Source organism: Bidens hawaiensis, unplaced genomic scaffold (assembly GCF_021521415.1).
Source record: "Bidens hawaiensis isolate Kalapana, Puna unplaced genomic scaffold, B.hawaiensis_p1.1 tig00001236_1, whole genome shotgun sequence".
Taxonomy (NCBI): Eukaryota; Viridiplantae; Streptophyta; class Magnoliopsida; order Asterales; family Asteraceae; genus Bidens; species Bidens hawaiensis.
The window spans coordinates 3,724,556-3,746,254 of NW_027491070.1; the positions used below are offsets into that span (position 1 = coordinate 3,724,556).

Below are 21,699 nucleotides of genomic sequence, written 5' to 3' on the forward strand. Positions count from 1 at the left end.
TAGGAACTTTGTGTAATCCTTGGGTATATAATTTTATGATATTATAAAAATAAAACATGATGGATTTGATATGTTATGTTAGCATGATACCGTCAGAGGTTGGGTGTCCGTGCGATGCGACAGAGAACATAGACACTTTTCATATAAATAATATTATATGAAAATATCATACTTAAATTAAAGAGAATTAAATATTCGTTTTTATATGGTGTTTCTTATTTTTTTGAAAAAAAATATTAACCCGAGGAAGGGGTGGGGGTGTTAAAAGTCAACATGTTTAAAATGGTATTTTCGTTAATTTAAACGTTGTAATAACTTAATTTAAAAACTTATGTAAAATTATTTTTTGTTTTCTCGTATGTATTATGATAGAGTGTATCTGTAACATATATATAATTGTTGTGTACTTGATAGAGTGTATTTGTAACATATATATAACTGTTGTGTACTTTTGCGGCAACCGACTTATTTTATATTCAGAAAAACGATAGATTGATGAAATTGAATTGTAGTTATCAGCCGTAGTTGTCTGGTTGGTAACTCTTTATGTGGTAGCATGTATCATTGTACACGAGCGAAACATCAACATCAAGCCAACATGTGAGGTTCATCGTCTCATTCTAATTTGTTTTCATAAGCTATTTGTCACAAGTGCGAATCTAGTTAAATGTTGCCAAATTTTATGAGTGTGTGCATATGCAAATTACAACCGATTTAGTAGTTTGATATATGAGTTCAAATTTGTGTAAATATTAGAATATTAAGACATCTATAAAAACGATGTATTGCATCAATCTTTTCTTTTCTAAAAGACTTGTATCATTTACCTCTTAAATCACATTCCAACACACAAAAGACAATCTCTCTTTGGAATCATATGAACAAACCTTCACATGTGATGACCAAACAAAACAAGAAGAAATTTCCAAAGCATAAATCATAAAACAAGTGACACGTTCATTAACTGATTGCACTTTAAAGTTTGTCTTTTTCTATCTTAAATCCGTAATTAAATGTGCATGTTTTTATGTTATTTGTATATACATATATGGGATAGTCCTAGTATATATAACTAAACATTTAGTAAAGAAAATTATTCCTCACAACTCATTAATTAAGATGTACAGGTGCGCCTTTGTATTCAAATTTGGTGTTATTTGAAATTAGAGGCTAGAAATAGTTTTTACTAAATTTAATCTGTAATTTCTATGATTCTATATATAGAACAAAGTTTTTTTGAAACCAATATATATTATTTTAGGAAAAAATAGTGAACGACTAATATGTAAAGTAATTACTTATGCATCATCATTGTTCACATATGATTTACAATTAGTTCGCACAGATCTATTCTGATTAAGAGCTTCATCTACGGTTTAGGTAAGGAAACAACTCATGTCGTTCATGTACATTACACATGATCTTAAATCATTCATATCTTTGTTATTGTTACTGTGTTAATGTTATTTATCTGACTGACAATAACTTTAACGAACCAAACATATTGAAATTGATATACATTTTATACTTATTCGGAAAAACATGGGTCATGGTCAACATCAGGTTCTTCATGTTCCTCAAGATGCCTTCGACCGCACGGGAATATATTTATGATATATATCTTGTAAATCAATTGTATTTCAGTTATGATTCTACACATATCATGAGGGTGAGCCTTAAAACAACTGGTATGGTTGCTTCTTTGTAACCTTGAGGTCAGGGTTCAAGCCGTGGGAAATAGCCTCCCATACAAAGTTTAGGATAAGATTACGTACATCAGATTGCGACGCAATCTAGCTCCTCTTCAGACCATGAGCAAATTGGGGAGTTATGTCAATACACTGTGCACACCCTTATTATTATATACGTATCATAGACTATGTCAAACTGTGTCCTTATATATATCAAGGTTGTGAATAATATATAAATCAATTCTGATTGTATCTTTTATTTAGTTGTAACTCATCAAACTTAACACCGTGTTATAAAAGTACACATCAATAATCACAACCCTTAACTAAGTATAATATATATATATATATATATATATATATATATATATATATATATATATATATGAAATTAAGAACACGAAATCTAACAATATGCTATAACTTTGATTTTATATAAATAAAATATAACGACGTAACTATACATACTAGTACATGATCTAATACAAAACCAATTTTAAGAAACGAACTATAGAAACCACATAAAAAACATGTATATATAGTTACAAAAATAATACATAAGACAATTGTGTAATCATATCATCTATTTTTCTCTATTTCACTATAACTGATCAACATTATATATGAATGATTATTACATTTTGTTGTATATATGCACTTAAAATTAATTATGTATTAAACGTTTTTTTAATCAATTTGTTTGGTGCATTGATCTTATAGTGCAACATATGACAAAAGAAGGCACTTGATAGATGACTCGGTATTTTCTGGAAAACTTTAAATGCAAAGATTCTAAAAACATACTTTATAAAAATTGAGAAATAACAAATTATATCACCAAACACACTCGTCTTGAAGTGCAAATGAGGCCAAAACCAGAATAAAGGTGGCAATTGTAGATCACCAATCTATTATAAATTAAAACAACCGGATAATTGTGTTATATATTCATGCATTTCTAATCATTTGTTAATCAACGAATTTAATATTATGCACCCTTTCGGTTCTTTCATTAAACAAATGTTAATGGGTTGTTAAATTTGATTTAAGTATTTTCTTATCTTAAGGGTCTTTGTTTTTAAGAAGAATCACAGATATATAATTTTAATGGTATGGTGCTTGTTGTTTACCCCTCCAAAAGTGAAGATACGAGTTTAAATATTTGTAAGTGCAAGGTTAGGTGATTTTAGTTGGAAATATTTGTTGTTCAAAAAACATATACATAAATTTATAATTTTATAATATATGTATGTTTAAGAAAAATAAATATTAACGGGTGGGTGTGGCCGCGATGATAGATTTCACTTTCTTTGTGTTTGTTTTGAACCAACATGCATTACAAATTTGAATTAATTATGAGATATTTCGATTTCTTTAAATTTCATATTCTTTTGATAAGTTAATAAGTTACAATTATAAATTTAGAGAAAAAATAGAATACAATAATTGCTTAAAGTACATTAGGTACAAGAATACATATCCAAGATCTCGAAATCACATCACAAAATCTCGAAATCGTCAATACATATCCAATTAATCACTGGTTCACCTAAATAACCAGTTTTGGATCGTTGATCGATCAATTTTTTTTACTTTTCTTCAAGAAAACCGTTTTTGAGCGTTTTAGACTACTCCCACTGGCAATCTCAATCTTACATTATAAAATTAATTTCTCTCTCTCCAATCTACATAATTTAACTCATCCCAATCTTTTATACACATTCACAACCCATCCCAACTTAAAAAAAATATTTTTTTAACGAAGTCCGTTTTTAATAAAATTTGTATCGGAATGTTCATAATTTTTTTTAAGAAATATCGTTTATTTAATTATTTTTTTAGTTAGAATATTAAAAGTTAATTAAATAATTAAGTTATCGGGGGGTAGTTTGGATTGCAATCTAGGTTTGCTCCACCAACCTAGATTGCCAATCTAGATTGCATTATTTTCTTTTTTCAATTTCTATTTTAACTTTGGACACACCAATCTCATTATGAGATTGCCAATGGGAATAGTCTTAGGTTTTTGGCTGAGCGTTTTAGTATTTTTGCCTTTGAGAGTTTTTGTTTTTTGCCTTTAAGCGTGTCACGTACCTATCGTACGTTAAGCAATTATTTTACAGTAACCTCACCCTATAAATCTAATTGGTTTAATTTCATTTTATATAACGAAGTCCAATTCTTAAAAAATATGGGCTGGTTAAAACTCAAAATTTTGGTATACCAACTCTAAGTCAAAAAATAATGGGCTGACTTGTTTTTGCTTGTAAAAGGATGCGCTATGTGGTAGGCCCGAAGCCCAACTTTACAATGACGAAATCAACATTTATTGGTATTATTTATCTATTAACATCGTCTATGTTTTAAGATCGATCTAACCATTCGGACTAGTTAGCCTACAAAACAATGCCACAAGAACGGTTCTAGTTTCGAAACATTGATAATTAACATGCTCAAGTACAACATAATAGTATGAAGTGATATGAACTATGATGTGTATGACGTGAGTTGGATTAGACATTATGATCGGCCTCGTGTTTAAGTAGAGCCTGCCCATTAGGTCTTATCCTGTGTTCCCAGCACGGCTGCACATAATGTTTAATTTATAAAAACTAGGGGGATCCCCCCGCGTGTTGTGGCGAGAATTTGGTGCACAGGGGAATTAGATATGTGGACAAAATCATGTCTAAACAAATAAAAGTTACAAACATAAGGTTGTGTGTTACCCCTTCGGTACCAGTAATGAAAAAATACTGTAACATACCAAAAACGACTCTTATTGAGACGAAAAAAAAAACATAATATTAACGGGGTGTTTGGGATTCCTTATTTTACCTCATTGTAACTTTTTTAATAAGTTAATAAGTTACAACTCTGTAACTTATTAACTTATCCTCTCACAATAACTCAAAATTCCAAACATATAAGTGATAAGTTGCTTAAAATAAGTAATCCCAAACACCCCCTAAATTTTATTTCGTGTTGTTTTTTGGACTTTGATGGAAAGTGCCATTTTTTAATCGCATCAAAGCAATCGGCCACCTGTTTACTGCTGGTTCGACAGGGTCTCCTTACCGGAGTACAAATTCTCTTACAGTGCAAGGTGTGCAAATGTACTTTTGGGCAATCAATATTGAAGCAGAATTATCAAGTGAACTATTGTTTTTTTTCTTTTAAATTGGTGGAGTTTTAGACTTTACAACTTGTACATTCTTCATATTTGGTTGACTTAACTGGTAATATTAATATGTGTTACTTAAACTAATAGACATTTTAAACATATATAAATTTAAGATTAAGTACAAAAGTGAAAACGGAATTTGATGTAAGCAAATGTAAACTCGATTAAAACCGCTTTTGCGCAACAATTGTTTCCAAGATTGAACTCATTTCTCCAAGGGAAGAAACTAAACTACTCTTAGCTAGAGAAGATGAACAACTCTTCTTGCTTTTGACTATTGTGCTCTTGGGACTTAATGTTCGATTTTGACTTTTGCACTTTGACCTTCTTGATCTATGACTCTTCTTTGCAAGATCTTGAATGTTGTTCAAATTTGCAAGTGATCCAAATGACTCTGACTTTCCTTGATAGAAGTTTGACAAACCCCTCCTACATAAGTAACAAGTAACTTATTACAACTTGTGCATTTTAATATTTTATACAAATTGCATTACTAAAACCTTTAACCATTGTTTTCATAACCGGACCGGTCGTCGAACCGGCTGTCTTACTGGTTCACTGGTAGAATCGGATTTGAATACCGAATTATGCGATATATAATTAACTTAAAGTAAGATCTAACAATACCTTATTTTTTGTATGGATTACAATATTAATAAAAGTTTGAAACCTTAAAACAAATAAAATACCTAGTATGAAGTAGTATATAGATAAAAAAAAATATGATATTTTAAAAGGAAGTATTTTTTTTCTTTTATATCTAGTCCGGGTGGTTTAAATGAAAGCAGTTCAAACACACAACTAGACCAATTATGTATCCGGTTCCCGGTCCAACCGACCAATCAAGTCCTATTAGGCTATTATGAAAACACTACCATTATCAAACAATATCTTACTTGAGAGGAAGCTGAGCCATGAGTTCAGATAACTCATACAACGGACTGGACATCGAAGAAGACGAGGAACACATAGATGACGTGGCATCATCGATCATATCAGAGGAACACAATGTATCTAAAGAATCAACCGATGATTCTTCGACAAAATCCGAGTCATATTCATCGGTAACAACAGTTTTAACATGAAACATAGCCATGGATTTGTTATATGATGATCAAGAAGAAATGAGTTAATGTATGTTTGGTGACGTAGGTGTTATGATCTTGTAAAGGTTATTGGGGACGTGGATATATATATACATGTACATATTATTGTGTGTGGGTTGGTGTGTGTGGTGTTGGGAAGGATAAGGTCCATGTAATTCTTTGAATACATCCATATCCGAGTCATCAAACATTCTAGTTTTGGATCTCAATATCATTCATCTCAACAACATTGTTCCCAAGCAAGGACACAAAATCACAAATTACTATAGATAATATTTTATATATGTATACACGTACACATACACATACACATACACATACACATACACATACACATACACATACACATACACATACACATACACATACACATACACATACACATACACATACACATTTTTCATCTGTTTTACATTTCTTCATTTAGATAGTATAATAAATAACTAAGGATGATTTACCTATATGGTATAGTCACGACTAGTGATGATCAACAAAACCGGTTCCTGGAACCGAACCGGTGGACCCGAACCGGACCCGAACCGGTTCCTACCCGTTTTTTGTAGGAACCGGACCCTATCTGATTCAACCGATAATCCGTGACCGGTTCTTGCATTTCTGAGTGGGGGCGGGTAGGAACCGGAACCGGTTCTGGAACCGAACCATCCGGAACCGGTTCCTAACCGGTTCTAGCCGTTGGATCGAATATAGCCGTTGGAAATCGTTTTTTGGCCGTTTTTTGACCGTTGGGGTCAAAAATAGCCGTTTTTTGGCTCCCCCAAGCACCCCACTACTAGTATAAATAGGTATTTGGTGTCATGGGTTCATCACAACACTCAAAACGCAAACCCGAACGCAAAAAAATACAAAAAAACGCTATTACAACGTTTTGAGTTCTCTAATCTCTTGTTTTCTCTTCTTCTATATTCATATTTGTTGTTATGGCTACCTCACAATCATCGGTTGGTCAAGGTTCCAACGCCGAACCAAGTTTCGTTCGTATTGTACCTCATAATCGTAATCAAGAGATTTGGTGCAATTGGGATTTGGTTGAATTGAGTGACCATTCATTGAAGGCTCGGTGCAAGTTTTGTGGGATTTATTTAAACCCACTTTCGAATTCAAATTTGAAGAAACACATCGAAAAACCGTATTGCAAGGCGTTGAAAAAGAACGTCGATTCGCAACAAACGCAAATGGATAGTGAAGGCGGAATATTTACATACCAAATTGATCGAGTTCAAGATCGTATGGCGAAGTTTGTGATTCAAGAAGCTTTGCCGTTTAGCCACTTCGACAACCCTCGCTTAACCGCCATGATTCGAGATACGCTTCAACCACAATACACTCACGTAAGTCGTCATACTCTTAAACGTTATTGTTTAAAATTGTGGAAGAAGGCCAAAGAGGTACTAATTGCATATTTTGAAAATATAAATACGGGAATAAACTTAACTAGTGATGTTTGGTCGGCTCCACATGGTCTACCCGAATCTTATCTTTGTGTCACCGCTCGTTGGGTAGACCCGTCATCGTGGGAAATGATGAAACGCACCATTGCTTTCGAACTCTTTGAGTATCCACATATGGGAGATAATTTGTTTGAAATTTTAGATTATGTTATAAAAACTTATAAACTAGAAAATAAAATATTTTTAATGGCATTTGATAACGCGTCGAATAATACATCGGCGGTTGATAAATTAAAATTAAAATATACGCCGATTTGCAATGGTGTATTTTTTCACTCAAGGTGTGTTGCACATATCATTAATTTAATCGTGCAAGACGGACTTGCTTCGGATGAGGTTACATCGGTTATAAACGATTTTAGACTAATGATACATGAAGTTTTTAAGAAAAGTAAAAAAAGACAAATGGAATATAGAAAATTTTGTAAAGATACGGGAAGAAAAGCTTTGGGAGCTAATTGGGATGTATCTCATCGATGAAATTCCACTTGCATAATGTTTCAAAGTGCTTTGAAACAAAGAGAAACTTTACAAATGTTTCATTCTAGTCTTGCCGAGAATGATTTGGCAATCCCCTTTTCAAATGAGAAATGGGAAATTATCAATGACTTATCGACTTTTCTTGAAGTTTTTAAAACATCAACTACGAAACTATCGGGAACGTATTATCCGACAAGTCCCTTGGTTCTTTCGGAGTTATTTTTAATCGTTAACAATCTTAAAGAATTTGAAAATAAAAGTCCAATGTTTTCAAACATCATATTACCAATGAAGTTTAAATTAAAAAAATACTTTCTTGAATTGCCACCGGTTTTTACTTGCGCCACCGCTTTAAACCCAATGTTAAATGTTACGGGGGTTGAATGTGTGATAGACGAAATTTTTTCAGCCTTAGATATGCATGAAGTTGACCCAAACTTTTCAACAGAGGCAAAAATGATTTTAACTTGAATTTTAAATTTATGTATGACTTTTATTTAAATAAATATGGGTCAAACATACACATGCCTATGCCGGGGGGTCTTCATCAAGTTCAAGTGCTACTAGAGTACGAGATCCCATGATTGCCTTATGAACACCGTTCGCAACGTAACGGCTAAAAAACAAAGGGGTAACACCCCTTCAAGCGAACTAGGAAGGTATAGTGTAAATGATTACTCTACCGGTTTATCCGAAGAGGAATATGGCACTTTTGATGTTTTGGCTTGGTGGAAGGTAAAGGAAACCGAGTTTCCGATTCTTGCCACCATGGCCCTTGATTTACTAACCGTCCAAGCTTCTACGGTAGCTTCGGAATCCGCTTTTTCTCTTAGTGGCAGGGTAATATCGGTGAGAAGAACAAGACTAAATTCGGAGTCGGTGGAGATGTGCATTTGCTTAAAGGATCACTTGGACTCAATCGATCGTATTCAACACGTAACCACTCTCGAAGATGAAACACCACTTGATGTTCGAGTGCACGACGAACAAGAAGGCATTTCTACAAGTAATTCCGAGGAAGAAGTCGCCGCTCAATAATTACGACGAACAAGAAGGCTTTTCTAGAAATTATATGTCACAACTTTATATTTATAAGTTTAATGTTTTGTTAATTTGTTTTTGAAGATTTTAAAACATGTAGCCTTTTTTTTGAACTTCTTAAAGTAAATAAAATGAATTTTATATTAATTGTTTTGTTTATTTTTCATGCTATACAAATACGAATCGTAGTTTAGAATCCAAATCGCAAACGAAAAACGAAAAAAAAAACTAAATGCACTTGTATTGCAAATCCAATGAACAAGTTTACATTGTACAATGGTTACATATTTAACTGATGATGTTCCAACTGATGAAACTCTGCAACTAATGTGTCACTGATTCATATTTTGCATCAGTGACAACAAACTCTGCAACTGATGAATGTTCCCACTGATGAGTATTCCTCATCAGTGGCAACCTTCAGTAGTTGTCATTAGTGGCAACCTTCAGTAGTTGTCTTCAGTGGCAACCTTCAGTAGTTGTCTTCAGTGGCAAACATCTTCAGTAGTTGTTTTTTCTTCATCAGTTAATTGTTTATTTTTATGTTAATTGTTTTTTTTATTTTTCATGTTATACAAATACAAATCGTAGTTTAGAATCCAAATCGCAAACGAAAAACGAAAAAAAAAAAAAATTTTTACACTGTAACCGGTTGGAACCGGTTACGGTACAGGAACCGGTTTAGGAACCGGTAAGAACCGGTTAGATAGGTTAGGGGTCCGAGGGTGGGAGAACCGGTTCAGTTATCTAACCGGTTCGAGCCTGGAACCGGTTTAATTGAGGGTTTTGAATATAGGAACCGGTTAGGAACCGGTTCCGGTTCCTAGTCCCAAACCGTTTTGAACATGCCTAGTCACGACATATGTAAATTGACGATTGTGTTACTTGTGTATGCATTTACAATAATACATTTTATGTATTTCACTTTATTTTCGATAATTCAAGATTATAATTATTCATGTTTCTTCTTTAATATTGGATTTCTTTTAATTATTGTCGTCTATGAAAGCTCTTAGCCCCGTATGCTCTTAATATTGAATTTCTTTGTGAGTTTATAATTTAATTTTGTTTTAACCACTGTAGTTAATAAACAATACAAAAGTGAAAATAAGAAACAATGTTGATGCCAATAGGCAGACTTATTACATATTATAATTTAATTACATAGGAACCAATTGGAACCACACATTAGAAATGGATGATTAAACAACTTATTAAAAATAATTAATATTTTATAGTGGTCACGGATCCATCCTTGTGGCTGCCTAGTCAGCGTTTTTCAACGATGATTAATGTTCGTTAAATAAATAGGTCCATTGGATGCTTTCAAGTTTCAACTTCAATAAAGTAACGTATGGAGTTGATTACACTAATGTTACATCAACATGTTTCATCAACTATCCTTCTCATTAACTTTAGTATATATATGTAAAATGACAATTTTATGCTATAAATTCTAGAAAAAAACATGGTGGCTTGGTTATCAACGAAGTTGACGACATAGATAGTTAGTGTTAGGCGTACGTGTTTGAGTTTTTTTCGGATTTGAAATAAACACTTCATAATTAACAAATGTTCACAACAAAGTAAACAAATAAAATAAGCATGGAAATCAAACACGTAAAATTGTCATTCGAAAATTTTGCACACATAGGTGTAACTAAAGTGAAATACTACAAGTGTGTACTTTATAGAACAAGAAAAGGCTAAAAATACATATATAGGGGACGCATAATAATACGAATATCATTACAAAATTATTCATTTAGAATAATTTATAGGGGGTTCCAAGCAACTTACCAGAATTCTAAGATCAATATCTTTGTCCTCGAATTTCTTGATGAACGGATGACTCTACAAATACGATCAAAAGTAAGAACTTGGGTTAGTTGTAAAAAGAAAAATAAAACGTCAGTAACAAAAAGTTGTAATAAGTGATTATAGTACGAACCAGAAGATCTAGAGCCGATGCCCTGTCTTTAGGATCTTTTTGTATGCTACATGTATACACACACATAAGATTGTAAGAACATGCATATCGACAACAAACCAAATAATTTGGGTAACCAAATATTCACTGCCTCCAAAATAATTTACCCCAAATAAAAATATAATAATTTTAGAAAATAGTGTGATCATGCACACCATAAACTATTTACAAAATTCAAAGAATGCGTAAAACCCAGTGCAAACAAGTTTGCACCGTATCCAACCAATCAGTTCTTCGGTATTAATTGGCCAGCTAAGAATGTTGTTTTAATAACAAAATCATAATCTGTAGAATGGTGTTTAAACTTACCATGCAGACACAAATGAGCAGAATTCAGGTGAAAATTGATCTGGTGGTGCAGTTGGTGGTGGCTTTGAGACAATCGCATCTAAGAGCTCATAAAAAGTTGGCCAACTTTGTTGATCTTCAGATTGTATAAACGGAAATCGTCCAATAGCACACTCAAGAATCACCAGGCCCAAACTCCATATATCACTTTTATAATCATAAGTCTTTCCACTGATTCTTTCAGGCTTAAAAAGTGACAAGAAAAAAGATCAAGCCCCATTGATAATATTCTTGATTGTTCTTATATTATCATAACAGGATTTAGAAGCAGTATTTAAACAGCTTTATCTAGCACTTCAAAAGAAAAACAACAAAAAAATGTGTCTACTTACCGACATATAATTATATGTTCCAACAAATGTATCTCGTTGACCCATAGAGCTTGCAAGCATTGCACTTACACCAAAATCTGTAATCTTTATTTCCCCCTTTTGGTTTACAAGCAAGTTAGATGGCTTTATGTCCCTGTGAATTACATGTCTGTCATGGTGCAAATACACAAGACCTTGCAATACCTGTGATAAACATTATTATTAGCTATGGCATACTTTGCACCTATGGTTATGATGATCATATACCAATCTCTTTTAAGTGAGAGAAGAAACCAATAAACATGTTGTATATAATGGACAAACCTGTTTGCAGACAACTGCAAGATATGGTTCAAGAATTGTTGTGAGTTGTCTAATCACGTCTGCCAAAGATCCGCGGTCCATATATTCAAAAACCAGAGAGATTGCTCCGTTGTGGTAGAAAGAATGGTAACAAACAACAATATTAGGGCATTGAGAAGCTTGATTTATTTTTAGTTCTTGCACAATTTGCTTACGGATTTCCTCTTGTATATTCATCTGGATTACCTGTGATCACAATCAATATGATTATGAGTTTTTTACTGTATATTCATTGTTACACTGAAAACTTATATATTGACATCAGTTGAATGTCAAGTATAGAATAGTTGATACTTGATATTGATATTAAATGCCAAGAATCATTATTCACAATAGCATACAAGTTATAAAATAAGAATACGTTTTTTTTGTAAAACAATGTACTGTACTAGTGTTATATAAAAAAACAGGAGCAGACAATTATATGATTGATAATTTGCTTTTGATGAGCTTCTAACTTTCATTATTTAAGATTTATCTACCTTCCTCTCCTTATCATATCACCTAAACAATGTGTTACCTTGTGTACATGTGTTGCTTATATTCTTCTCTCTTTTAAATTTCACCTCATTTTTGTAATTACATCAGAAATATATATGTTGAGTATATAGATGCATTTACATCCTATTAGTCAAACTAAGTCAATAACATTAAACATACAAGTGTGAAAGAAGTAATGTGGTTCATTATACTCGGAAAGAGTTAATATGTCAAACATTAACGTTACCGTCAAACTGACCAAGTTACTTTATTGCATATTCTTTATCCTAGTAATTGGTGTGTTGTGGTTGTTTGTGAAATAGGGAATGTTTTGGTGTGCTTTTTCAAAGTTAGATAATATGGCACTTAAAACTAGTGATAGACTGATATTTAGTAGTTCAGATTTATCCTGACCTTCAAAGCAAACAATCTCCCAATCCATTTATGTCTGACCAGTTGAACAACACCTCCACTTCCTTTTCCAATAACTTTAATGGTCTCAAGATCTTCCAAAGAAAATTGCAGATCAATGTCCTTGGAATCAGATGGCTGATCAAGTAGCAAACACAAATAAGCCATATTCAAAATACAAATTGAAGCAGATCAAAATTCACAAATAAAATATGTGATCTGGTTTACTAGCAGATCACACCAAAATTTTCAATCCTCTATAAGAACTGAAGGAAACCTACACTATTCTCCTTATCCTCCGATGCGAGTCTTAATCCTTTCAGATTTAAAAGCAAATCACCATCATGAAATGTTCCACTTGCTGTCCTGCAAATCCACAATAATCTTCATATACTACAAAAATTCGGTTATTTTTCTGGTTTTAACCGACACGAAACGATATATATTCAGTTCAATTAGACATTGGTTCAGATTTCGGTTACGGATAAAGACATTTTCAAATCCGAATTACTGATTCCAAACCGAATATCCGATATCCGAACCGATATACAGATGTATTGAACTAAAAAAATTCTACAAATAAGCTCAAATTCACACCAATAACAAATTAATAATTTCACATGATCTGAACAGCACATTTGGGAACTCAACCGACAACATAATTGTCACTTAAGTTAAATCAATAATCGAGATACCAGAGAGGCAGAGACTGTGAATTAGAGCAAAATCTCTTCAATTAAAGTTAAAGTTTGACATAACCACATTCACACAAAATAAGCTCAAATTCACACCAATAACAACTTCATATGATCCAAACCGCACGATCATAAACTAAACAGTCTATTAGGTTAAATCGCAATAAGCGATACCAGAGACTGTATATTAGGCAAAATCTCTTCAATTAGGGGTTCAAATAACTACATTCACACAAAATAAGCTCAAATTCACACCAATAACAATTTCACATTATCCGAACAGCACAATTACGAATCAAATCGCCAACACAGCCGTCTATAAGGTTAAACCAATAAATGAGATACCACATACTGTAAATTAGAGCAAAATCTCTTCAATTAGGGTTTCACATAACTACATTCACACAAAATAAGCTCAAATTCACATAATCCAAACCGCACAATTACGAACTAAACCAACAACATAACCATCTATAAGATTAAATCGAATAATCAGTCACCATAGACTGCAAATTAGGGCAAAATTTCTTCAATTAGAGCTACATTAAATTTTGCCCTAATTTGCAGTCTATGGTGACTGATTCAAAGGGTAAGACCCTACCCTTTTACCTAATACCCTACCCGGACCCTTTACCCTTTTATGAAGAAATGTGGACCCGAGACCCTACCCTCTAAACAATAAAAGGGTCGGGTATAAATAAGGGTTTCAAGGGTCCAACCCTTTAACATTTAAGACATTAATTACATCTTCTTTTTTGCATTTATTAGTTACATATATCATATATGACTTTAATATATGAATCCTAAAACAGTTATACTTTCATTTAATAACATAGTAAACTCTAACTTCGAAAGTTTATCAACCATTTGAACTGATGTAAACAATATTTACATTCACAAATTACATGTAGAGGACAATTCAGTGATTTCCATATATATGTTTTCATTCAGTAGTATGGCCCTTTAATTTTATTTTTCTTAGTAGTTGGAAAATTTCTGATGAATCATATATGAAATACAAACCTCTCATCAACTTCAGATTAATCGTGAATCTGATGTATATCTATCTAGTAAATGGGTCGAGGGTTTGAACAAGGGTCGGACCCTTGAAACCCTTTTACCCTTTAAGGTGAAATTTAAATACCCTTTACCCGACCCATATTATTTATTCGGGTCTAATTAAGGGTTTTAAGAGTCGGGTAACCGGGTTTCAAGGGTCCGACCCTTATCTTGCTCACCCCTAGCTACAAATAATCCAGATCTTATAATAATAAACTACTTGATAACAGATACGTAACAATATTAACATAATTTAGATACGAAGCTCACTAATTAGAGATTAACGAAAACTATTTAAAAAAAAAAGATTGTGTGTGAACGTACAAGAAGCTGGTAATTGGGGCTTTTTGAGCAGGTACGGCTAGCTTGAGCTGCTTCAATGGCTTCATGCCTTTCATCGTTGCAGATTGATTCGTTAGGGTTTTGTTAGCACAGTGTTTGTGAAACGGTGAGAGAATGGAGATTGGAGCGTGTAATAATAATAATAATAATAATATAAACAAAGTTTGAATAAAACGGACCGCCAAAACTCATATGTGCTATACAGTTGTAGTACTCGTAGCTACTTGAGCCGTTGCATTTTGACTTTTGTGAACACGATTCGGTTTGGTTCGGTTTTGAGCTTTGACTGGAATTGACATGCTTGGTTATTGAAGTTTCTTAGCTGATTGGTGGAGGACGGTTATTCGGTTTGGTTATATGGTTTCCAAGGGCGAAGTTTGTATTGTCGGATCCATCACGTTCTTTGTTTGGTGGTGTAAATTTATATGTTTTTGTATGGAAATTTTTAAACATGGTGTAAGTTTACCTGTTTTTGTCTGAAAATTTTGAGCTAGACCCCCTATTTATATAAGTTTAATACGTGTTGAGTTGTGGCATTTTCATCCAAGCTTCGTCACTGATGGTTTTGATTGTTTTGATTCGGTTCAACAATGATACATTACTTGAAAAATCAAATAATTATTAATTTGTTTACATCTAGTGCCATCTTCATTTCAAGAAATAGGGAAAAGGAAAAAGGGTATAGCAAATAGAAAAAACTATATTTATGATTGTGTTAGAATCTTCTACAAGCCTCCAGCTCAACATTGCATGTCAGATTTCAACCATGTCCTAAATCTCCGCAAATCCAATTTAAAACATATTGAAGTTGTATATATAGTGTATATCTATCTATTTGTTTGTGAGAGTGGTGGTCCACCCTTCCTTGCGCTCATAGTCTACAGCCCCAAACCAAGCTCAAGGACTTTTGCTCCACAACGCAAGTCTTCTCTTGTACAGCCATACATACATCACATCATTCAGACCTTGGGTTCCGGTGCACATTGACAATACTCTTATTAAGGTGAAAATACTTTTATTTCTATGTTGAATTTATATTTTAATAAAAGGATAATGAGTTTCATGTTTTTTTTGAATGATAAAAACGTTGTAGACTTATTAACATGAACAAAAGAGATAAACAAGAAATGATCCAATAGCTTCATATAATGGTCCATCGCAATGATTTGATTTGTTTAGCATGTCAACTAGACACGAAGATAATATAAGTTTCCACCTAAATGTTTGCAAGAGTACAAACAAGCCAAGTTACTTGTATGAACTACTTGTAATTAGCTCATTGAAAGCTCAAACAAAGGCTAGTATAAACGAGCTCAAGTCCGAGTTCAAGCTTAGTTATCGAGCTCAACTAAACTTAGTTATTAGACTCGTCTCATTTACACCCTTATTTGCAACCAATAATAATAAAAGATGGGACACCAAGAAGTTACCGACATGACGGATCATCTAACCTTCCCCTCGGTACTCGTTTAGAGGAGAGGTACCAACCCAATTGTTGTAATTTGACCATATGGAAACCAAAACATGAAACAAAAAGGTTACACAAGCAAAGGTGTTATATTAATATGAGATAACCCAAAACATTGAAAATATTAATTAAAATACCACTCCATAGACAACACAAAAAGTAACTAAACATGTATCCCACTTCCATCACACTTGGTCATGAATACATGGGCAAGTTTGACCAATTCAAATATTGTTCATCAAGCATCAACCACTTGGATTACAACTCCAGCAGCTTTAATATCTAGTACAGTATTACTTGCCTGCAAATCATTCCCACTTTTCAGTTAATCATGATAACAAATAAAGGTTAAGTTAACGTACAAATTAAATTAACGTGTTATTCCGTAACATATATTACACTACTTGATTCGTACAGTTAGCACATTAAGTTAATTTGTATATAATCTAAACCCAACAAATAAAAGGGGTTTGGGAATTGGACTGCTTTTTGAGATTGTTATCTACTTATTGTGTTTTGAAACAGATATTCACTTAAATGCAAAGTTTAATAAGCAAACCCAAACACCCCCAAGTATATAGAGATGTACTCTAAGTTAGGTTGAGTTTAGAAAAAGCTATATAATTGCAATAAATTAATTAGAATGCAATTTCTGTAAAAACAATAATTTAAGAGTTTATATGTATCAAAGACAACATAAAGCCCCTATTAACCCTTTTCATAAATAAATGGGGCAAACTTGAACTTTTATCGATAGAAAAATAAAAGAAAAAAGATATTGAAAGGGACAAAGATGTAAAAAAAGCAAATTAAAAACCTTGTAACCATTTAGTGTGTTGAAATATGGTTTTTTATCCTAGAGGTTGTTTGCGTTAAAAACAAATTTTAGGCAATTCTCGCTCGTTTTAGTTTAAGCTATTTTAATTTGACACATTATGACCCAGATCAAAAGGGACACAACTTAACAGGCCAAAACTACCATCTTTGTCAATTGTCAATATGAAACGGAAAAAAATAACTGAAAGGGACGGTTACATACAAGAGTAAATTAGAAACCCTGTTCGAGGAGATAGTCACCAAGCCTTTCAACAATCATGTTGCATTGGCCAGGAGCCATTGGTTCATCATAGATACCAATGATCAAGGACATTGTTGTCTTTTTAATAGTAACACCTCCTGGTCCCTGTACATAACCAGTAAATCATTGATTAAAAATATATAAGCAAATGTCAAACTTAAAACAACATATCTATTATAATTGCTATTTCAAACTTATGATCCTACTTGAGCTTATGATTATCTAATTATTTGATGAGTCAAAAAATCAATTTGATATAAGCAGCAAGAAAATTGATTATCAAAGGGTCCCGCAAATTACTTATATACCCTTGTTATATCAAGTACTTCCGTACATAATAATAACTAAGCCTATTGATCCATGTGTTAACAGAAGCAGAGCCTCAATAAAATCTTTCACTTAATATATTAAATATTTGATTTACAATTATTAGAAAAAAAATCTTACTACACTGATAAAAATGTTTTTTTGTTTGTATACATAATTGAAAAACATCTAAACACCTCCTAAAACCATCTTGTTTGTACTTTATAATATTATAAGTTAGCCAATCAACAAAAATGTGAACTCGTTACCTTCTTCCCTCGAATCACAGCCCCTGCCTCGCCTTGAATAACCATGTACTTGGTCCCCCCAAGGTATAAACCAGTTGGTGCAAGTGAGCCAGGTTCATTGAAATCATTCATGATAGCAGTTATTTCCTCTGGCTTGACCTGAAGTGTTAGCCAATAAAGATCAATGTTATTTTCTATTGTCAAGAAGCAATAACACAAAACTTTCCTTTAAACTTTCTTCAATAAAATGTTAAGATAATTTATCCAACAGGTTTCTTTTTTCATTATAAACAATAAGTAGCTTAATCCATCCACAGACTAGACAAATTGAGAATATAAACTGAATAGTATCTACTATATGTTATAGATCATATTGTAATGAAAGTCATACTTCAATTTCACTAATTTAGCAATCATTTATTAAAGTCCACCTTCAAAAGCATTCGGAAAGAGTGAACTGACACATTATTCAGAATGCACTTCAAGACAGAACCCAAAGTAGAGTTGTAATCAATTCCCTAATATAACTTTCCGCTGTGGGCGACATAGGGGCGGTATGGGCGGCAAACACCGCCGAGGGACGGTATAGGGGTTGGGCGGTATGGTGAAAACGGGGGTATGGGAGGGGGGGCATGTGTTTTTCTCTCTCTCCCTCTCTCACAAACACATACACATACACACACATGCATATAACATGGTAAGGAGGCTTTAAACCACAGTGGGGTGTTATGGAGAAGGCCTTCGAAGCCCTGTTTCCTACGTGGCGATGAGGTGGAGGGGCTTCGTTGATGAACGTCTCATTTAGGGGTGTTCAACGAATCGAATTATTCAAATTTAAAGTTGGATCAGAATTTAAAATTCAATTCGAGTTTGTAATTTTAATTCAAGTCAAATTCAGCCAAAATATTGTTTACTTCTAATTTCAAAAGCTATTGCAAAAAAATAAAAAAAAAAGTTTATAAAAAATAGACCATTCTAAATACTGAAAGTGGTAACATATCCGATTATATATTCATAAAAATTGACAAAAATATTATGACTTAAAAACCATAATAACATTAAATTTCTAGTATTTGGAACTTAAAAAGCTTCTAAAATATTTTTAATAAACATTTGTGTATATAATTTATATATAACAAAAATAAATAATAAAATACAATACTTGAGATCGAAATCATAAATTCGTATTCGATTGCTAAAATAAAACCGAACCAAATTCGAACGGTGGATTTTGAATTCAGTTCAAATCGAATTTCAAATTCTTCGAGCCCGATTCGAATTCATCATTTCATACATCTCCCTAGTTGCCGCTATTTACCACCAAAATAATTCCAAAAAAATTAGACCAAAACTCAAAATAATCAAAACCTCAGCATCCTTAAACCCTAACACCAGATCAAAATCAAGTGCATGCAGCAGCATAAGAACAATTTCACCCTAACAAATCAACTAACATCAATCGAATCAATTCGCCGATTCAAGTCAGATCTAAACAAATACAAATACAAAACAAACAAAAATGAAATTATTAAAACCAGTGAACCTGAGGGAAGGTGGGTGACTGTGCCCAAACAGTGCCGTCGTGACCGATAATAGCGGCGGCAGAGAGATGATTGCCTTCGATCTCACACAGCAAGTGGTCATCAACATAAGCTTGCCACGACATCTTCTTCTTCTTCTACTTCCAAATATTAATTAATTAATTAGTTTCTGCGTGTGTGCTTTGAGTTGGAGAATGAATTGAAAGAGGAGAGGGTGAATATTATTATCATTATTATATATAGCGTGGAAACCACGAAGACAACAAACAGTATGACGTGTTGGTGTCTCAATTATTCGCTAGCTAGTCCTAGTTGGTAGTAGTCATGGCCCCCATGTACATTGTCACAATTGTCCCTAGCGTCTTCAAGCTCACGCCTTGTACACCAAGCTTTTTTAAGTTTGTCGACCCTTAATATGCTTTGTGTTTTTTTTTGTTTAATATCATTTGGATTAGGAGTGAGCAGAAAACCGAATTAACCGAAAATATCAAACCGAAGCATTAACCGAGGGTTAATATATTTATTTTTTTGAAAAACCGAATTTTCAGTTTTGGTTCGGTTTTCCATTTTTAAAAAAACCGAACCGATTAATGGTGATGAAGATTATGAAGACTGGGATTAAACTTTGAAGATGAACAAGATGATGAATAAAGATTAGAACTAAACTTTTTAGTGTTTTTTTGGTTTAGAGCTTTGTTAAATTTTAAACTTTATTACTCTAACAACTTTGTATTCGTATAGTTCCATTTAACATGCGTCTAATTTTGTTTTGTGTCCAATATATATGTGGTACTCCAATACACTCTTAGAACTTAAAATTATCATCTTCATTTTTTAAATTTTTTGCAATGTCTACACATAATTGAAATAAACCGACTAAAACCAAACCAAAATCAAAAATAACTGAAAAACCCAAAACCGGACGGTTTGTATATTCAAAAACCGATGACTTCGGTTTTGGTTTTGCCTAAAAACCGAACCGAACCGAACCGTGCACTGCCATAATTTGGACTTCTATGTATTAATTTCACACTGCATAGCTGAGAGATCGATCCAAGCTTTGACGAGTTTAAGGTACTAGACGAGATCGAGTTGAGCTTAGGCTCATTAATGTTTTTTCAAGATATAAAAATAATTAAAAGTATTTATATATAATTTAATAAATAAAAACAAGTCAAGGTCGAGTTTGAAAGAACAACTTACGAATCAAACTCGAAGTCTAAATTTTTTTGTGTTTTGAAAAGTGTGATTATTGTTTAGAAAATTTTATTTGTATCAATCAATCAATCATACCCAGTGAAGTCTCATCAACAGCAAAGCTATAAGTAGGGTCTGGGGAGGGTGGGAGGTAGGCATACTGTACCTCTATCCAAAGGGATAAAAAGGTGGCTTTCAGAGAGACCCTCAGCTCTAAAGTACACATGTTTATTTGTAAATTCACATATTTACTCTTTAAAAGGTTATTAAATTGGATTAATGTATCAATTAAAATGTTCTTGGTACACCCATATGGTGAAATTTACGTGCTTTTAAATTTCATGATTATTGCCTTCTATAAATACTTAAATGAAAGAAATAGTTTCTAAAATAATATAATATGTTGATTGATCATATGCTAACTGAGAATTCAAATGGAGTTAAATGTAATTGAGAACAATAAAAGGAGATTTTCATTTAGAGCACAACGAGTGAAAGTCCAAAACTTAAAAGATTTGATCCATAGTTTTGGTAAACATAAATAAATGACAAATGCTCAATAAATGATTTTTATCACCCTTTTCAATTCACTTGTAAGTTGTATATTGTCCAAAAATCTCAATGGCTACATCAAACACCTGCTCTTGCCTTTTTGCTAAAAATTCGTATAAATCAATATCGAGCATCTTTCATACCAAAACTCGATATATTTTAGTTGTTATAAGTTATAACTTATAACTGTTGGTCAAGACAAGTGTTCTAATTTTATTAAAGTTACATTACATATTACATATTGACTTTTTTTTATTAAATTGTAGCTTTTATAAGTTATATCTTGATAGAAATATCTTTAGAGAAAAATATTCAATAATATGTAAAATTCTTTTTTATATA

At 32.7% G+C, this 21,699-nt stretch overlaps 3 protein-coding genes across 3 annotated transcripts; all 3 read right to left on the reverse strand.

Annotated features, from left to right (window-relative positions):
* Positions 1 to 5,008: 5,008 nt before the first annotated feature.
* Positions 5,009 to 6,087, reverse strand: LOC143567909 (uncharacterized). The gene is made up of 2 exons (XM_077054191.1): positions 5,769 to 6,087; positions 5,009 to 5,301 (listed from the first exon to the last, which is right to left on the reverse strand). The coding sequence occupies exons 1-2, from the start codon at positions 5,966 to 5,968 to the stop codon at positions 5,037 to 5,039; spliced, it is 465 nt and encodes a 154-aa protein (XP_076910306.1). The 5' UTR covers positions 5,969 to 6,087; the 3' UTR covers positions 5,009 to 5,036.
* Positions 6,088 to 10,650: 4,563 nt separating this feature from the next.
* LOC143569460 (mitogen-activated protein kinase kinase 6-like) lies at positions 10,651 to 15,093 on the reverse strand. The gene is made up of 8 exons (XM_077055363.1): positions 14,950 to 15,093; positions 13,153 to 13,237; positions 12,875 to 13,009; positions 11,942 to 12,166; positions 11,639 to 11,821; positions 11,268 to 11,491; positions 10,920 to 10,965; positions 10,651 to 10,822 (listed from the first exon to the last, which is right to left on the reverse strand). The coding sequence occupies exons 1-8, from the start codon at positions 15,021 to 15,023 to the stop codon at positions 10,730 to 10,732; spliced, it is 1,065 nt and encodes a 354-aa protein (XP_076911478.1). The 5' UTR covers positions 15,024 to 15,093; the 3' UTR covers positions 10,651 to 10,729.
* A 2,350-nt stretch (positions 15,094 to 17,443) lies between these two features.
* On the reverse strand, positions 17,444 to 19,812 carry LOC143569470 (profilin-2). The gene is made up of 3 exons (XM_077055366.1): positions 19,611 to 19,812; positions 18,089 to 18,226; positions 17,444 to 17,618 (listed from the first exon to the last, which is right to left on the reverse strand). Exons 1-3 carry the CDS (start codon positions 19,731 to 19,733, stop codon positions 17,484 to 17,486), a joined length of 396 nt encoding a protein of 131 aa, XP_076911481.1. The 5' UTR covers positions 19,734 to 19,812; the 3' UTR covers positions 17,444 to 17,483.
* Positions 19,813 to 21,699: the final 1,887 nt, after the last annotated feature.